Source organism: Hyla sarda, chromosome 4 (assembly GCF_029499605.1).
Source record: "Hyla sarda isolate aHylSar1 chromosome 4, aHylSar1.hap1, whole genome shotgun sequence".
Taxonomy (NCBI): domain Eukaryota; kingdom Metazoa; phylum Chordata; class Amphibia; order Anura; family Hylidae; genus Hyla; species Hyla sarda.
The window spans coordinates 378,206,289-378,227,009 of record NC_079192.1 but is presented as its reverse complement, the minus strand read 5'-3'; the positions used below and the strand labels follow the sequence as shown (position 1 = coordinate 378,227,009).

At 40.7% G+C, this 20,721-nt stretch overlaps 1 protein-coding gene across 2 annotated transcripts in view; it reads left to right on the top strand.

The window, feature by feature from the left end:
- The window catches only part of LOC130267313 (proton-coupled amino acid transporter 1-like), a 99,961-nt gene extending 80,668 nt beyond the window's left edge, over positions 1 to 19,293 (top strand). For both annotated transcript variants that reach the window (XM_056516853.1, XM_056516854.1), the window contains exon 11: positions 18,266 to 19,293. In XM_056516853.1, the coding sequence (XP_056372828.1) occupies positions 18,266 to 18,540 (275 nt within the window). In that variant the 3' untranslated portion in view covers positions 18,541 to 19,293. The remainder of the gene's footprint in view (positions 1 to 18,265) is intronic.
- The last annotated feature ends 1,428 nt before the right edge of the window (positions 19,294 to 20,721 follow it).

Genomic DNA, 20,721 nt, shown 5'->3' with positions numbered 1-20,721 from the left:
TTTTACTTGCCTTGGCAGCAGCTGCCCGACACTGGTCACTACAGCTAAATTTACTGTTTACTAAGACCCTTAAGTCCTTTTCCACGTCAGTCATCCCAAGTGTTCTCCTTTTTAATAATAATCCCAGCCTGGATTACCAACTATGTCATAATTCTCCTCAGACATGATCAACTCCAGTTCTTCTGTTTTATTGGACAGACTTCTGCCATTAGTCAACAAGCAATTCAATGGTGTATGTTTTTTTTTTCCTATGAAGCCTATGCCTATTAACTATTCTAACCCCTCCCTCTGCTCCACCCCCAGGTACATTAATAAGTCCCCCCTCTCTATCTACACTATCTTCCCCCTCTATGTTGTAGGTTCCCTCCCCCCCAGTCCCTAGTTTAAACACTCCTCCACCCTTCTAGCCATCTTCTCCCCAATCACAGCTGCACCCTCCCCATTGAGGTGCAGCCCATCCCTACGGTAGAGCCGGTATCCGACAGTGAAGTCCGCCCAGTTCTCCATGAACTCAAACCCTTCCTTCCTACAACAGCTTCTGAGCCATTTGTTTACCTCCCTAATTTCCCGCTACCTCTCTGGTGTGGTTCATGGTACAGGTAATATTTCAGAAAATATTACCTTTGAGCAGATTATGAATCAGAATACTGACAGCTCCTGCTGCACCACTCTACTTTACTACATCTGTATCCAGAGGATGCTGCAGAATCGTAACCCAGCTTTCACAGACCCCTGAAAAGCCTGTCTATACATGCCAAGATACAGGGATTGGGTTTAACCTATTGTTCCCTAAAGTGGATAGATTTTAGGGTAAAGTATTCTCTGGCTTTACCAGAGTTTGGATGATCCCATTCCAACCTTGCCTGTGAAACGAATTCTGCATTATTTTTCATTAGTAGCCTGTCAGCAATGTTCCCGGTTACGGGGAGAACTCTGTGCACTTTGCTAAATATTTGTCGATATTTTCTAGATGTTACGCAAACCTCTGAAGGGCATTGCGTAGGTGAAATTTCCATTCCATGCACTATGAATTATTGTATTGGCTATAGAGAGCAAATCCCCGAATGCGGCAGACTCCTGAACCTCCACATGTAACCTCCTTTGTGGTGTCAGAATTTCACTTAATCCCATTATGAGGCTGTCAGAGTTGATGTGTAAATTAGATGCGAGCACCACAAGTTGGTCCTTGCTGCTCGCCTTGTCACTTCCCATACAGCGAGTCTTCCATTACTGTATTGATTAATACCACTCTCTCCATTTCCCTCTCCACCTTGCTTTTGGACAGTTCTTGATTTCAGCTCTGGCTTCACATTAATCTTGATATTGCAGTTTAGTATAGACGCTATCCTAGTGGAAATCTAAATCTTCACCTATAGAAGGTGAAACACTGTTTCTCCATTCTGCGGCCTTTTCAGACTTGAAGTGAACAGACTAAAAGTCAGCGTCCATATTTAACACCAAGTTTTATTAAGATGCTTTAAAAAAAAAAAAAAATGTTTGGTTTGCTTTGCCGACAAAATGAACCCACGCAGGGGGAGTTAGAATAAAAAAATGGAGTACAGAACCTATGGTCATCACAAATTATACAATGGTTGACCTAACCCATTTTCTTACACTACATGAGGCTGAATCGAGTCAACAAGGGGCCCTATAACAGGAAGACCCACACACCTGTGCCTATTAGATTAAAGGGGTACTCCACTGGAAAACATTTTCTTTTAAATCAACTGCTGCCAGAAAGTTAAACAGATTTGTAAATTACTTCTATAAAAAATTCCCAATCCTTCCAGTACTTATCAGCTGTTGTATAATACACAGGAAATTCTTTTCTTTTTGAATTTCCTTTCTGGCTGACCACAGTGCTCTCTGCTGACACCTCTGTCCATGTCAGGAACTGTCCAGAGCCGGAGAAAATCCCCATAACAAACCTTTTTTGCTCTGAACAATTCCTGACGTGGACAGAGTTGTCAGCAGAGAGCACTGTGGTCAGGAAGAAAGGAAATTCAAAAAGAAAAGAATTTCCTGTGTATTATACAACAGCTGATAAGTACTGGAAGGATTGGGATTTTTTTAGTAGAAGTAATTTACAAATCTGTTTAACTTTCTGGCACCAGTTGATTTAAAAGACATTTTTTTCCAGGGGAGTTCCCCTTTAAGCCAGTCAGAGAACTTGCGCAAATGAATGGGACTAGATGCTAGGATCCCTGGTATGTATGCCTGCATCAGGTCAGCGTAGTCACAGGACTTCTCCAGTGGAATAATTTCTCATTGGTAGTTCCATGACTTAACTACCGACATTTGAAATGTGCATCAGAATCCCATTGAAATCAATAGGAGGCTGCTGCTAGTGGAATCCATCGGAATTTCCGTACTGTGTACAGGACCTTAGGGTGTCTGCAGACAACCAGAATAGGTTTTAGAGGATTTTAGAGCTCATTAAATGGCTTTTTGAACTTTAAAATGTGTACTAGGATTTAAATGTGTGTGTTTTTCATTTATTAACCTCTTAAGGTCCTGGTACTTAAAGACCAAGGGCGTACCTGTACATATTGGTCCCGTTACCGCAGTTTGAAGCATGCTCACAAACTGAGTAGGCTTCATACCCTGTGGGTGCCGGTTGCTATCAGCAGCCAGGACTCACAGTTAAAGGGGTATTCCAGGAAAAAACTTTTTTTTATATTTCAACTGGCTCCAGAAGGTTAAACAGATTTGTAAATTACGTCTATTAAAAAATCTTAATCCTTTCAGTACTTATGAGCTTCTGAAGTTAAGGTTGTTCTTTTCTAAGTGCTTTCTGATGACACATGTCTCGGGAACCGCCCGGATTAGAAGAGCTTCTAAACTGGGCGGTTCCCAAGACACGTGTCATCAGAGAGCACTTAGACAGAAAAGAACAACCTTAACTTCAGAAGCTCATAAGTACCGAAAGGATTAAGATTTTATAATAGACGTAATTTACAAATCTGTTTAACTTTCTGGAGCCAGTTGAAATATAAAAAAAAGTTTTTTCCTGGATAACCCCTTTAATGCTGGACATTGCCGATTTGGGCAATGCCTGGCATCAACCCTTTAGATGCCACAATCAAAGTTGATTGCGGCATCAACCCTTTAGATGCCACAATCAAAGTTGATTGCGGCATCTAAATGCAGAATCTAACTTTGCTGGTAGCTCAAGGTTCAGCTTAGTGGACGTTGGGAGGGCCCCTACCTGCCTCCTCACTGTCCGATCGGTGCTCTGATGTCCCTACCAGACATGACAGGCTAGAGCAGCAGAGCACCGATAACACTGATCAGTGCTGAGCCAAAGCTCAGCATTTGAACAGTGTATGCAATCATAAGATTGCAAGTTATAGCCCCCTAAAAAAAAAAAAGGGAAAAATTGTATTTAAAAAAAAAAGTTAATAGAAGTGAATTAATAAGTTTGAATCACCGGTCTTTTTCCATTTTTAAAAATAAAATAATTTAATAAAAAATAAGTGTCTCAACTGTTAAAATAAAATGTTTATTAAATTGCATGATTGATAGCGTACACGTAAAAAAAAAAAAACAAAGTCCAAAATTGTGCATATTTGGGTCACTTCATATAATATATTTACAATTTTTTTTTTAATAAAAAGCAATCAAAAAGTCCCATCAAAAAATAGTACTAATATAAACTACAGACCACAGCGCAAAAAATGAGCCAACATATAGCTCTGTATGTGAAAATGTAAAAAGGTTTTATAGGGGTCAGAAGAAGACAATTTTAAGCATACTAATTTTGGTGCATGTAGTTTAAATTTTTTAAATTGGTAAAAAGCAAACAAAAAAATAACAACTATAAAACCTATACAAATTGGGTATTCTTGTAATCGTATGGACCTACAGAATAAAGGTAATGTGTAATTTTTACTGAGAAGTGAACTATGTAGAAAAGGAAGCCCCAAAATTTACAAAATGGTGTTTTTTTTTTTATTTCACCCCACAAATAATTTTTTATGGTTTTGTGGCAGATTTTGTTATAAAATAAGTGATGTCATTACAAAGTACAATTGGTGATGCAAAAAGCCAGCCCTTATATGGGTCTGTAGGTGAAAATTTGAAAGTGCTTTTTAGAAGGGCAGGAGAAAAAACGAAAGTGCAAATATGAAAATTGGCCAAGTCCTTAAGGGTTTAATGATCTTGTACAGGGATTTTATAGTAGAGTATCACTCTTTGCAGATGATACTAATCTCTGTAAAGCCATTAACCCCTTAAGGACATAGGGCGTATCCATACGCCCCCGTTTCCAAGTCCTTAAGGACCGAGGGCGTATGGATACGCCCTGAGCATTTCCGGCCCCCACCGCTAGCCGGAGGGGAGCCGGATGCCTGCTGAAATCGTTCAGCAGGCATCCCGGCATATCGCCCAGGGGGGTCATTATGTCCCCCCATGTCGGCGATTGCCGCAGATCGCTGGACAATTCAGTCCAGCGATCTGCGGCGGATTCCGGGTCAATCGGGTCTCCAGTGACCCGATGACCCGGAATTACTGGCTGATCGGGGCCGTCAGAGAGGGCCCCGAACAGCCAGAGTCTGCATGAGTGAGGTGGCACTGGTGCCACCTCACGATCGCCCTGATTCGTCGGCCGGATTACCGGCCGACCAATCAGGGCGCCTGCTGCGGGTGTCACTCCCGCAACCCGCTCTGCCCCTCTTCCGGAGGACGTGAGCGGGTGCGGGAAGACGACCCCCGGTGCTGGGGACCCCGATCCCCGGCGTCCCTGTTGGGATCGGGGCCCCAGGAGCGACGGCGGCGGCGAGGGACAGTCCTGCAGTGTGGATCGTTGGAGGTGAGTGACAGCCTCCTGCTGTTGCTTAGCAACAGCTCCCAGCATGCAACAAGGGCATGCTGGGAGCTGTAGTTATGCAACAGCAGGAGGCAGACCACCACAACTCCCAGCATGCCCTTATGGGCATGCTGGGACTTGTAGTTTTGCAACAGCTGGAGGCACATTCTTTCTATGGAAAAGTGTACCTTCAGCTGTTGTGTAACTACAACTCCCAGCTTGCACAATCAGCTAAAGTGCATGCTGGGAGTTGTAGTGGTGCATCTGGTGGTTGCATAACTACAACTCCCAGCATGCCCGTTGACTGCTGAGAGTTGTAGTTTTGCAACAGCTGAAGGCACACTGAGTTAAGTAGTAAACCAGTGTGTCTCCAGCTGTTGCATAACTACAATCCCCAGCATCCCCAGCCAATGTAGTATGCCTCCGGCTGTTGCATAACTACAAGACCCAGCATGCTCTTCCGCTGTCCGTACATGCTGGGGGTTGTAGCTTTTGCAACAGCTGAAGGCACACTGGTTGCAAAACACTGAGTTTGTTACCAAACTCGGTGTTTCACAACCTGTGTGTCTCCAGCTGTTGCAAAACTACAACTCCCAGCATGCACTGATAGACCGTACATGCTGGGAGTTGTAGTTTTGCAACAGCTGGATGTTTTCCCCCCCCCCCAATGTGAACGTACAGGGTACACTCACATGGGCGGAGGATTACAGTAAGTATCCGGCTGCAAGTTTGAGCTGCGGCAAATTTTCTGTCGCAGCTCAAACTGCCAGCGAGAAACTACTGTGAACCCCCCGCCCATGCGACTGTACCCTAAAAACACTACACTACACTACACTAACACACAATAAAATAAAAAGTAAAAAACACTACATATACACATACCCCTACACAGCCTACATATACACATACCCCTACACAACGTCTGGTACGCCACTGTTTCCAGAACGGAGCCTCCAGCTGTTGCAAAACAACTACTCCCAGTATTGCCAGATAGCCACTGACTGTCCAGGCATGCTGGGAGTTTTACAACAGCTGGAGGCCCCGTGTTTGGGAATCACTGGCGTAGAATACCCCTATGTCTACCCCTAATTTAGGCCTCAAATGCGCATGGCACTCTCACTTTGGAGCCCTGTCGTATTTCAAGGCAACAGTTTAGGGCCACATATGGGGTATCGCTGTACTCGGGAGAAATTGGGCTTCAAATTTTGTGGGGTATTTTCTGCTATTACCCTTTTTAAAAATGTAAAATTTTTGGGAAAACAAGCATTTTAGGTAAAAAAAATAATTTTTTTTTTTACATATACAAAAGTCATGAAACACCTGTGGGTTATAAAGGTTCACTTAACCCCTTGTTACGTTCCCCGAGGGGTCTAGTTTCCAAAATGGTATGCCATGTGTTTTTTTTTTTTTTTTGCTGTCCTTGCACCATAGGGGCTTCCTAAATGCGGCATGCCCCCAGAGCAAAATTTGCTTTCAAAAAGCCAAATGTGACTCCTTCTGTTCTGAGACCTGTAGTGCGCCAGCAGAGCACTTTTCACCCCCATATGGGGTGTTTTCTGAATCGGGAGAAATTGGGCTTCAAATTTTGGGGGGTATTTTCTGCTATTACCCTTTTTAAAAATGTAAAAATTTTGGGAAACCAAGCATATTAGGTAAAAAAATATAAAAAATGTTCACATATGCAAAAGTCGTGAAACACCTGTAGGGTATTAAGGTTCACATTACCCCTTGTTACGTTCCCCGAGGGGTCTAGTTTCCAAAATGGTATGCCATGTGGTTTTTTTTTTTGCTGTTCTGGCACCATAGGGGCTTCCTAAATGCTGCATGCCCCCAGAGCAAAATTTGCTTTCAAAAAGCCAAATGTGACTCCTTCTCTTCTGAGACCTGTAGTGCGCCAGCAGAGCAATTTTCACCCCCATATGGGGTGTTTTCTGAATCGGGAGAAATTGGGTTTCAAATTTTGGGGGGTATTTTCTGCTATTAGACTTTTTAAAAATGTAAAATTTTTGGGAAACCAAGCATTTTAGGTAAAAAAAAAAATATTTTTTTTACATATGCAAAAGTCGTGGAACACCTGTGGGGTATTAAGGTTCACTTTACCCCTTGTTACGTTCCCTGAGGGGTCTAATTTCCAAAATGGTATGCCATGTGTGTTTTTTTGCTGTTCTGGCACCATAGGTGACATGCCCCCCAAAAACCATTTGACGCTCCTTCCCTTCTGAGCCCTCTACTGCGCCCGCTGAACAATTAACATAGACATATGAGGTATGTGCTTACTCGAGAGAAATTGGGTTTCAAATACAAGTAAAAATTTTCTCCTTTTTACCCCTTGCAAAAATTCAAAAATTGGGTCTACAAGAACATGCGAGTGTAAAAAATGAAGATTTTGAATTTTCTCCTTCACTTTGCTGCTATTCCTGTGAAACACCTAAAGGGTTAATACACTTACTGAATGTCATTTTGAATACTTTTGGGGGGGTGTAGTTTTTATAATGGGGTCTTTTATGGGGCATTTCTAATATGAAGGCCCTTCAAATCCACTTCAAACCTGAACTGGTCCATGAAAAATAGCAAGTTTGAAAATTTTGTGAAAAATTTCAAAATTGCTGCTGAACTTTGAAGCCCTCTGGTGTCTTCCAAAAGTAAAAACTCATAAATTTTATGATGCAAACATAAAGTAGACATATTGTATATGTGAACCCAAAAAAAAAATATTTTGAATATCCATTTTCCTTACAAGCAGATAGCTTCAAAGTTAGAAAAATGCAAAATTTAAATTTTTTTTCAAATTTGGTGATTTTTCACCAAGAAAGGATGCAAGTTACCATAAAATTTTACCACTAAGTTAAAGTAGAATATGTCACGAAAAAACAATCTCTGAATCAGAATGATAACTAAAAGCATTCCAGAGTTATTAATGTTTAAAGTGACAGTGGTCAGAATTGCAAAAAACGCTCCGGTCCTTAAGGTGAAAAAGGGCTCGGTCCTTAAGGGGTTAAAGGGTTACTCGAGTGGAAACCTTTTTTTTTTTTTTTTAAACAACTGGTGCCCAAAAATTTGTAAATCACTTCTATTAAAAAATCTGAATCATTCCAGTACTTTTTAGGGGCTGTATACTAAAGAGAAATCCAAAAAAAGAAATGCATTTCCTCTGATGTCATGACCACAGTGCTCTCTGCTGACCTCTGCTTTCCATTTTAGGAACTGTCCAGAGCAGGAGAAAATCCCCATAGCAAACATATGCTGCTCTGGACAGTTCCTAAAATGGACAGCAGAGGTCACAAGAGAGCAGTGTGGTCATGACATCAGAGGAAATGCATTTCTTTTTTGGATTTCTCTTTAGTGTACAGACCCTAAAATGTACTGGAAGGATTAAGATTTTTTTTTTAATAGAAGTGATCCACGGGAGTACCCCTTTAACACAATAGAAAATACAAAAGAGAACAGGGTGTGCGCGCCCCTGGATGGAACCTGATGGATGAGATAGTGGAGAGCCCAATCAAAACGCACTCACCTGTGCGAATGGAGGCACAACACTCAATGCGCTTGATCAGGAATCCTGTGATAGTGGCTCCCAGCATCCAGGCGCAAAAATAGGTAAAAGGAGATCCAAGAAAGGCAGATGAATCGCGCTGCCACAAGAAGTTTGCAGAAGGTAAATTTATTAAACACAAAGGATCCATGCAACGCGTTTCAAAGCCGCGCAGGGTTTTTCGTCAGGCGGTACGGCGCGGCTTTGAAACGCTTTGTGTGCAATAAATTTACATTCTACATACTTCTTGTGGCAGCGCGATTCATCTCCCTTTCTTGCATCTCCTTTTACCATTAACAAAATAGAGGACAGTGCACTACTGTGTTACTCCAGAGAAAGGCAAAAAACCCATATGAGGCTGATGCCGTTTTTCCCATACTAGAGGAAAAATTCCTTCTCGACTACAATATGGCATCAGAATAAATCCCTGGATCAACTATGGGTTACTTGGGAAGCCCGAGGTCTTACCTGATCCTCAGCATCTTCCCTGGCTCTGAGATTGCTTAGGGCTCACTTAGGCAGCCCTTAGTAATCGAGCACAGATTTCATAGATCAATGTAATGCCATCTGATGAGGGCTTATGATAGGCACCTAGGGGGGCCGAAAAATGTGAATAAAAAAAAAGTAAAAAAATGTTTTTAAAAATATGAAAAAAATCCCTCCCCTAATAAAAATTCTAATCACCCCCCTTTTCCCATTTATTTAATAAAACACTGTACAAACTAAAAAATACAAATATTTGGTATCACCGTGTGCGTAATTGTCCGAACTATTAAATTATGTTTCTGATTCCAAACGCCAAACTTGCAGATTTTTGGTTACATTACATCCCGTAAAAAATGTAATAAAAAGTGATCAAAAAAACAGAACTACACAAAAGTGGTACTGTTAAAAACTATAGCTCATGACGCAAAAAGCTGACTCTAAAACAGCTCTGTAGGTGCAAAAATAAAATAAGTTATAGAGGTGAGAACATGGTAATAAACAAAGTTTTTATTTATTTATTTAATTTTTATTTTTTTTTATATTTTTTTAACAATAAAACGAAAGAAAAAGTATTCAAGTTTTGGTATCATTTGAATCATACAGACCCATAGAATAAATATGGAATGTCAGATTGACCATACTTTGAACTTCGAAAAAATTATTGCCCTACAAAATTGTGCAATTCCATATTTTTTTTCAATTTTGCCCTGCATATAATCTTTTTTCTGGCTTTGTAATACATTGTATGAGAAAAAAAAAGTGAATCATTAGAAAATCCAACTCGTCACGCAGAAAATAAGCCCTAATACAACTTTGTCAGTCAAAAAACAAAAATGTTATGGGACTTAGAATGTAAGGAGGAAAAAAACATGAGCCAGAAATAAAAATTTGATGAAGGGGTTAAAGGAGTAGTCCAGTATTGAAAAACGTATCCCCTATCCTAAGGATAGATCGCGGGGGGTTAGACCACTGGGACCCCCACCCCCCCTTGATCTCCCTTACGGGGCCCTGGCTGTCCGGACAGATAGCGTGTCGACCACCGCACAGCTGCGTCCGACACGCCCCCTCTATACAACTCTTTGGCAAAACCGGAGATTTCCGAAAGCAGCGCTCCGGCTCTGCCGTAGAGTTGTATTGAGGGGGCGTGTTAGCCGCCACTTCATGTGGTGGTCGACACGCCCCCTTCCCTGCTGGGGCCCCTTAGGATGGGGGATAAGTTTCCAGTCCTGGTATACTCTGTAAAGAATCTCCATCTGTGATGATAGTGAACCTTTTTTTCCTCTAGACGTAGAGGATGCCCCCTTGTCATGGTTACCCACCTAAGTATAAAATGATCACTAGAAAGATCTCTGTACTGTCCATTCATTTATTTTTACATTGTGATCGCCCCTAAGACGTCTTTTCTCCAAACTAAATAACCCCAAGTTTGATAACCTGTCTTGGTATTTAATACATCCTTAACATTAATTTCCTTTGTCCTGTCCTTTGCACACTCTCCAGTTTAGTCACGTCCTTTCTATGTCAAGTGCAAAAAATTGGATGCAATACTCCATGTATGGTCTGATTCATGATTTATACAGAGGCAAAACTATGTTCCTGTCATGATCCATTCTACCTCTTTTGATAAATTCTATGACTTTTGTTAGCCTTGGCAGCAGCTGGTCACTGGTTTTCTAATGTCTTATTATTCAGCACATAATTGTAATTTTTTTTTACGACCTAAGTGCATAACCTTACATTTATGCACATTAAACTTAATTTTCCATGTCTGTGTCCAAGCTTCCAGCTTCCAGATCCCTCTGTAATATTATATTATCCTCCTCTGCGGTGATCACCTTACCCAGTTTAAAGCGGTACTTCGGTGGAAAACTATTTTTTTTTATTTTTATCAACTGACGCCAGAAAGTCAAACAGATATTTGTAAATGACTTCTATCTAAAAATTTTAACAGCTGCTGTATGCTCCAGAGGAAGTTCTTTTCTTTTTGAATTTCTTTTCTGTCAGACCACAGTGCTCTCTGACACCTCTGTCCATGTCAGGAACTGTCCAGAGCAGGAAAAGTTTGATATGGTATTTGCTCCTACTCTAGACAGTTCCTCACATGGACAGAGGTGTCAACAAAGAACAATGTGTTCAGACAGAAAATAAATTCAAAAAGAAAAGAGCTTCCTGTGGAGAATACAGCAGCTGTTAAGTACTGGAAGAATTAAGATTATTAAATAGAAGTAATTTACAGATCTGTTTTAACTTTCTCGTTCCAGTTGAAATATTTTTTTTCCACAGGAGTACCCCTTTTAATGTCATCTGCAAATATAGAGATTCTACTCAGTAATCCCTTTACAAGGTCATTAACCCCTTAAGGGCTCAGCCCATTTGGGCCTTTAAGGACTCAGACAATTTAATTCTTAAGTTTTTGTTTTTTACTCCTCGCCTTTTATATTTTCATCCACAGACTAGTATGAGGGCTTGTTTTTTGCGCAACCAGTTGTCCGTTGTAATGCCATCACTCACTTTACCATAAAATGTATGGTGCAACCCAAAAAATTACTATTTGTGTGGAATTCTATTTGTGTGGGGAAATTGAAAATAAATTTTGTAAGGTTTCGTTTTCACGCCGTACAATTTACGGTAAAGATGACGTGTTCTTTACTCTTTGGGTCAATACGATTAAAAGGATACCCATGATAACATACTTTTCTATTACTGTTGCGCTTAAAAAAAAAACGAAAACTTTTTAACCAAATGAGTACGTTTAAAATCCCCCTATTTTGAAGACCTATAACTTTTCCATTTTTCTCTATAAGCGGCAGTATGAGGGCTAATTTTTTGCGCCATGATCTGTACTTTTTACTGATACCATATTTGCTTATATAAAACGTTCACACCATTCACTGTACGGTATCATTAACATTTTATTTTAATAGTTCGGATATTTATGCACGTGGTGATACCATATATGTATATTAATTATTTTTTTTTACACTTTTTGGGGGTGAAATAGGGAAAATGGGGCAATTTACGTTTTTATTGGGGGAGGGGGTTTTTCAAAATTTTTTTTACTTTTATTTTTACACTTTAATAGTCCCCATAGTGGACTATTTATAGCAATCATTTGATTGCTAACACTGTTCAGTGCTATGCATAGGGCATAGCACTGATCAGTGTTATCGGTCATCTTCTACTCTGGTCTGCTCGATCGCAGACCAGATCAGAAGACTAGTGGAAGGCAGCGGAGGCAGGTGAGGGGACCTCCGTCTGCCGTTCTGGGTGATTGGATCGCTGCAGCAGCATCCATTTTAGTGACCCAATGCTGCAGATGCCGTGATCTGTATTGATCACGGCATCTGAGGGGTTAATGGCGGACATCCGTGCGATCACGAATGTCGACCATTACTGGCGGGTCCCTGGCTGCTATCAGCACCCGGGACCTACCGTGCATGACCCGAGCATCGCTCCGATGCACGCGATTATGTATAGGATATAAATGTACATCCTGGTGCATTAAGCCCCACCTCACCAGGACATACATTTACGTCCTGCGTCGTTAAGGGGTAGTTCATAATATAGTGTCTGTACCTGTGTGTGACGGTTTTCTGACAATTCTTATGTGATTTTCACCCCAATATTTATTTTTAACAGCATGCAAAATGACTGTTGTCTCAGATTTTCCCCAGGTTGCAATGCAGTTGAGACCTGACCTCACTAGTCAGCTGATGACAGGGAGCCTGTCTGCTTCAATGGGTGGAGGGATCGCTTGGTGGGAGAGAGATCAATCTGCAACTAATGCAACACCTGTAGGCACCCTGATTGAAAACCACAGGTCTTTTGAATGGATGCAGCTAATTTATTTTTCAATGGGTGGGGTGGCTGATGAATGGGAGGGAGGAAAAATGGAATTATGGGATTTGTAGGCAAAAAAGAAAACCCAAACAGGAAATGCCAGTTCACAAAAAGCTAGCCAACGTGTTATGGTAATCTCACAATATAGCCATTTAGCCCCAAGACAAGCGCAGATGCTTCCTAAGCCATGTCCATTACTGTCTGCCAGGTACGTACGAAAATCACATTATTGTGGATAACCCCTTTAATAAACAAATTGAAATAAGTGGACCGGACCCTCCCTTAGTCTCAGCATCCTCATTTTATGTACTACCCATTTTGTGTGGCACAATATTAAATGCCTCAGATTGGTCCTCATAGAAGCTGATCAGATTAGTCTGACAAGATCAATCCCGCATGAACCCATGTTGGGGCTGTTAGAAGGTTACTTTTATTAAGATACATCAGAATAGCATCTCTCAGAAAACCCTCAAAAATCTTACTCCCAAAAGAGGCTAAACATAATGTCTATACTTTCAGGATCCCTTTTTGAATATAAACACCACATTTCCTAAGCACCAGCCCTTTGGCACAATCCCTGTCATTATAGAATCTTTAGATATAAAGAATAAGGGTCTGTCTAGCATGGTTCTTAATTCCTGCAAAACCTTAGGATGGATGCCTTCTGGGCCCAGTTATTTATGTGTTTTATTGTCAGTAAGGTGGCTCTGCACTTCTTGTTCGGATAAACAGATGAGATTTCCATCATCTACTTACTCATGTCATCAGACTTTCTGGATTTTCCTGTGTAAAAGCAGTAGAGAAGAAGGAATTTAGTAGATTGGCCTTTTCTTTATCCTCTTTTATCATTACACCGAGATTATTTCTAAGGGGCTGGGGAAACATTTTCATTTTACAGTTTTCTATTATTTATGTAGGTGAAAAATCTTTTTGGGTTCTTTTTTACTTTCTGTGGCAATCCTTCTCTCTAGAGATGAGCGAACTTACAGTAAATTCGTCACGAACTTCTCGGCTCGGCAGTTGATGACTTTTCCTGCATAAATTAGTTCAGCTTTCAGGTGCTCCCGTGGGCTGGAAAAGGTGGATACAGTCCTAGGCGACTCTTTCCTAGGAATGTATCCACCTTTTCCAGCCCACCGGAAAGCTGAACTAATTTATGCAGGAAAAGTCAGCAACCGCCGAGCCGAGAAGTTCGTGACGAATCGAATTTACTGTAAGTTCGCTCATCTCTACTTCTCTCTGTTGGAATTTTTGCCAATTTTATTAGTTGTTTTTTTTGCAGAATGTATTATTTTCTTTATAATTTTTAGTGCCACCCCACTATCTTCCGTTTCAGTAGTTGAATACTTTTTTTTTTATCATTTATCGCATCTCCGACTGTTTTGGTTAACCACAGTGTTGTTCTCCTATTTCTATTAATATTTGAAATTAATAGAAATAGGAGAATAGAGGATTAACATTCTGTAAAACTTAAAAGATTGATATTGATGGTTTAAAGGAGAACTCCAGGATGTAACAACTTATCCCCTATCCTAAGGATAGGGGATAAGTGTCAGATCCGATCGCTGGGACCCCCGCGATCTCCCGCACTGCACCCCGGTTCTTTGCTTAAATCAGGCGTGTTGACCACCACACAAAGTGGCGGCCGACACGCCCCCTCCATGCAGCTCTGTGGCAGAGCCGGAACACTGTACTTGGCTATCTCCAGCTCTCCCCTAGAGCTTCATGGAGGGGGCATGTCGGCTGCAGCTTCGTGCTGTGGTTGAAATGGCTCCTTTCATGCAGAGAGCCAATTCACTGTGCGGGAGATCGTGGGGGGTCCCCTATACTAAGTTGTTACATCCTGGGCTTTAAGTCCCAGGGGTTGTTGATCTGAGGAAGAGTTCAGCAGCTGATATCATTGTATCCAGTTGTATTCATTGGCAGATTTGATGCAGATTTTAATGTAAACTAAATGACTGAGCACAGCTTCAAATCCTGCGCAGGATACTGTACGTGTGAATAGACCCTTAGGGGTTTATCTATATGCAATGTTGGTTTATTATTTGTGGATCACAGAAGTTTTTATAACCTGTAACTGCAGAACAAAATACAAAGAAGGTCTGTTGTCTGTAGCGACCAAACATAGGAGAGCTGTAATTCTATATTCTAGTTTTCTTGTTCCCCCGTAGTCAGATACCCCAAACTGCAGAGAGTGTTTTAAAGGGGTACTGCAGCCAAAATTAACTTATTCCCTATCCATATAAGTAGCTGATCCCAGCGGTCGGACCCGCCGCGATCACCGGAACGGGCCCCCGTCTTACTCAGTGAGGAACGCGCATCGTCTATCGCTAAACGGCATACACTCCATTCAATTCCATGGGAGCTCCGATGATGCTCGAGTGCTGGACTCCGGTCTCTTCGAAGCTCCCTATAGAAACCAATGGAGCGTGTGCCGTCTACCGCAGGCACTCCTCACTCAGAGCCAAGTCCCATTCCGGAGATTGCAGGGGGTCCCAGCGGTCAGACTTCCGGGGATCAGCAACTTTTCCCCTATGCTATGGATGGGATGGATATAAGTTAATTTTGGCTGCAGTACCCCTTTAAGATTTTAAAATTATAAATCACTTAAAAATTTAAATCACACAACGTGATACAAAACCCTAATCAAGATTAGCAACCAGCAAGATTAACATACCTCCAGCTTCTAGAGTTGCCTATAACCTATAATATTTCTATGTCCTTTGGCAGCAGTATAATCACTTCAGCCTTCACTCATGTGTACAATGCAATATGAAGCCATCACATCAATAAGTAGATAAGACCCATAATTCTGAAAGTCCATATTCTGCACTGGGGGTGGTCTGCGTCTCCTTCCTTCTACATTAACTGATTGCAGTATGCTGAGCTTGATTATGGAAAGTCTTCTTCTCATACTGATCTGTCTCCAGTGTCTCGCCCGGGCAGTGACCGCAGTGGCCTTTATCCATTAGGTACTGACAGGATTTTCCCATCCACGTACTATACTTCACTTGATTACTTGCCGACTCCCTATGGAACTTTAGATTATGAAAGGTGGGAGACCATGTGTCAATTTTTTTCCGTTTTGTATTGTGCATTTACTGTTTTGTTTTTTATTTAGTTTTTCTTTCTTTTTTCTTTGTTTTGTATTATTTTACTCTAACCAGTTTTTGTTTTGTTTTTAGTTCCTGTTAATAAATCATATACATACATATATATATATATATATATATATATATATATAAAATCTATATTGTGCCCTCACAGATTTTTGTTTCGTTTTTTCTTTTTAATATTGTTGTTTTTGCTTTGTTACATACACTGGATTATTATTTAATTTTTTTTTTTTTGGGGGGGGGGGGGGGGAGATGGGGTAGCAAAATGTACACTTCATCCTACAAATCACATTAAGTAATATTGTAGTATATGAATATTTACTTTGCACAGATAAACAGTACAAGTGAATATGAGAATCTGTGTAATATATATCTTATCAGACAAAAAGAGCTTCTTTCTCCTGTTATCAAACTTTTTGATAGACGGCACAGACAGCTTTGTAAATGAGAGATCTCACCCCAGGGCCCTCTACATAGTGTAGACATAGAAGTGCAGGATCTTCTCTGTGTGTGTTTGCAGTGTATAGAGTCATTAGGCTCCGCCCACCAGCACTAGAAGAACTGAAAATTATTGATTAAGCCTGAATAACAAAAATCTGCTAAAAATACCATATACGAGTTATAATATAGACAAATATAGTGCTGCTCCTCATGTACACGCAGGGCAGCTTATCCTGAAATGTCAATTTAAATAACAGGTATGCTTTAAATTCAGAATGCTCCCAACTTTTTACTTGCAGAGCTCTGTAAGTGTGCTCCACCTCAGATTATGATACATGTTCATTGCATTCACGTTAAATTATATGGGTACTACGTCCTCATGAGCTCAGATCTTCAAATATGTGGAGAAAAATGCCATGGTGCATGTGATCGCAGTGAATCCCTTTTATTTCTAGCTTAGTAAGGGTCTTATAGAAACGTTTGACACACGAACATTTGTTTTATATCAAAAGAAATTGTGTTACCATTTTTAATCTTTCATTTATTGTGCAGCTTTTACTCTGTACAGTGTTGAAAAAAATTCTCAAATGGGCTAGATCAGCACTCGGCAAATTTGATTTAAAGGGTACTCCGGCCCTAAGACATCTTTTTCCCTATCCAAAGTATAGGGGATAAGATGTCTGATTGCTGGGGTCCCGCTGCTGAGGACCCCCGCAATCTCTCATGCTGCACCCACCTGTCTCAGCTGCACGAAGAGATGATCGCTCTGTGTCTGAAGCCTCACCACCACGGGGCTGGAGTATTGTGACATCACAACTCCACCCCCTTGTGAAGTCACACCTCGCCCCATCCAAGCAAGCCATAGGCTTGCATTGAGGGGGTGGGACGGGACATTACAAGGGGGCGGAGTCGTGACATCACAATACTCCGACCCCGTGGTCTAGGCTTGCATTGAGGGAGCGGGGCGTGACATTACAAGGGGGTGGAGTCATGACATCACAATACTCCGGCCCGTGGTCGTGAGGCTTCAGACACGGAGCGTTTATCTCTTCGTGCAGCTGAGACAGGTGGGTGAGAGATTGCGGGGGTCCCCAGCGGCGGAACCCCCGCATTCAGACATCTTATCCTCTATCCTTTGGATAGGGGATAAGATGTCTTAGGGCCGGAGTACCCCTTTAAATCTAGAAGCCAGCATAAAAAGTTAGGAGTCAGGATTATTATTATTTTTTTTTTACATACTATTTATGTACATTAATTTAGCACACTTAACCCCTGCATGCACCTTCAGCAGTTATGAAGACTCTTTGTACTGGAAGCTATATTTTATTGGAAAGTGTACAGAATTTTTTTTTTCACGTCATACGTCACAATTAATATGTGAAGTTCAAACAGTAAATTAGAGGCAAAGTCAATTGTAAACGTGCATTCACACCATGTTTGGTGCGTCTGGAGCACAGATCCGGTGCACTGAAAACCGCAGCAGACCATAATCTTTAATCCACAGCAAAAATCTTTTCTGCTGCTAAGACGATATACTGGTGCCGCTCATTCTCCGCTACCCAAACCCCCCGCTGTGGTGAATCGCAAGTATTATGAGGCAATTGTTGAGACAATATGAAAAGGCCAATCAAAGACCGATGTGCCAGCAAGATATTCTCAGTCGCCATGGGGACCTGGCACTTGGGATTTGTCAAACCCTGGGCTAGATACATTCTCTTTGTAGCCTGATCTGACTCACATTGAGTATCTTATAGAAATGCATAGGGAAAATATCTGTGCACCATCCGGACAAACTGAGATCTAATTTGGGGAAAAAAAAGCTGGCACTAAGAAAATTATTGGTGCAGCTTTTTAATTAATGGGCATATAAATGTCCTTATAACCTTTGGTTAGTAGGACATTATGTATCAGGCTTTATCATACTGTCCGCAGCTCCTTGAAGGTTGTAGCCAAGCACCATAATAGTAACACAAGTAATGTCACTAGTAAGTTATTAGTCCAGACTTGGTTGAAAATGTTTGAATTCTTTCTTTTTGTCACCAGGTATCTTGGCAATCCTCATTCCTCGCCTGGATTTGGTCATCTCCCTGGTGGGATCGGTCAGCAGCAGTGCCCTGGCTCTCATCATTCCGCCTCTCCTGGAAATAACCACTTACTACTCAGAAGGTCTTAGCCGCTGGGTCATAGCCAAGGATGTTCTCATCAGTCTTGTGGGCTTCTTGGGGTTTGTTCTGGGGACATACGTGACCCTATGGGAACTCATTGTGTCCGATTCCAGTTCGGGACACGTCAACGCCACACTGTATGCAGTGCAATGAGCTCCACATCTTGGTACCTAGAGGAGAAGAATCCTCTATTAGAATGTTTCTATATTTATGCTGTCACAACATCTCTATGTTTACGAATGTATTTATTTTACCTAATAGCTGCCAAATATGCTACTTTTGTGGTAAAAGTTGCCATGTTAACATAGCATGAGTATTGTTTTATTGCTTATTGGTAGGTGTACTTTGCTCACTGTTGCATTCTGCCCTATATTTGTAGGGCAGAATTGCACTGTTGCAAACCGCTATATTTATTTCAAGAAAGAGGGATAATCTCAATGTAATGTATTAGTACATTATTTAATGTGCTCAGGATAAACAAATATTTCTGTTATTCTTAGCAGACGTTATGACATTGCCATTATAAAATATCTATTACTACTTCTTGGGTTAAGGCATTCTTTAGCTTGACTGCTCGACTATAAAGAACCTTTCACGTAACCATAATATATTTTGCAAGGAATTTTTTTCACTTGGGTCAACATTAATCTTAAAAGGATTTTGACCCAACAACTCATAGATCGACATGAGCTGCGGGCAGCCATATATTCACCCTGCAGATGCTAAGTAGTATTACATGGCACCTGTACATGGTTGCGCTGCTAAATACGAGAGGGGTTCCAATGGAAAACTCCTTCTTCTTTAATGCACGTATCACCTGTTTTGTGGATAGATGATAAATATAATTTTTAAGGAAATGCCCTTTAAAGCGGTCTCCTGGGACCTTCATATTAATAATGTATTCTTCGGATAGGCCATCACTATCAGACCAGCGGGAGTTTTCAGCCTGGCACCCCTGCCAATAAGCTGACTAAAGGGTCTTAAAGCACTTTGGCAAACACCACATTCCCATTGATTAACAGATATGGCACCATACATTAGTAGTGGCTATACCGCTCCGTAAACAGTGACAGGACTGCAGCACCCGCCAGAATGCCATGTCTTAGATGTATTAAAATACATCATTTTTGTGGCCCCTGAGTAATGGTTTATGGGTATTCTCAATCACCATGGCTGCTTAAATGTACCACTTTATAACAGCTGTGTTTTATAACCACATACAATTGGTATTGTTTGCACTTTGTGGAAAACTCATTTTTGGAAATATGTGAAACCAGGGGCAACAGGCCATTCATGGAGTAAAAGACTTGGGAAGTATGGTAGTATTAGAGAGACTAGCTGGAATATCAGTAGTTTCCTAGCGCTGCTTAATAGGTGGGCACTTTTTTTTTTTTTTTATTGTATTTTTATTTATAAACCTGGTTTCATGTTGCCAAATGCAGATCTTTTAATGTTCCCGCTAATGTCCATTATCAGGCTTGGGCAACTCAGTCACTAATGGTGTCCATATGTTAGGAAAAAAAATACCCAGATAGAACCCCTAAATGAGGTGTTTTTTTTATTATTAAGAAAGTTACCATGTTTTTTTTTTTTTGATCCCAAACTGCTTTAAGACTTTGTTCACTGATAATCTTTTAGTATTAAGAACATCAATGAAAAATGTTTTTGCCAAAATTTACAGTAAATTGAATTTGTTTTTGTTTTTTTAGTGTTAATTTTTTTTATACTCATTGTGTAAAAGATAGGGAAAAAAATTGCATTATATTCCAAAAACACCACTATTATCCATGGTCTCTGTCTGACTTAGCCTACAGAAAAGATATATATATATATATATATATATATATATATATATATATATATATATATATTTATATATACACAGTGGGGCAATTGTGCAAGTTCTTCCACTTAAAAAGATGAGAGAGGCCTGTAATTTTCATCATAGGTATACCTCAACTATGAGAGACATAATGAGAAAAAGGAATCCATAAAATCACATTGTCTGATTTTTAAAGAATTTATTTGCAATTGATAGGGGAAAATAGGTATTTGGTCACCTACAAACAAGCAAGATTTCTGGCTCTTACAGACCTGTAACTTCTTCTTTAAGAGTCTCCTCTCTCCTCCACTCGTTACCTGTATTAATTGCACCTGTTTGAACTTATCAGTATAAAAGACACCTTTCCACAACCTCAAACAATCACACTCCAAACTCCACTATGGCAAAGACCAAAGAGCTGTTGAAGGACACCAGAAACAAAATTGTAGACTTGCACCATGCTGGGAAGACTGAATCTGCAAATGGCAAGCAGCTTGGTGTGAATAAATCAA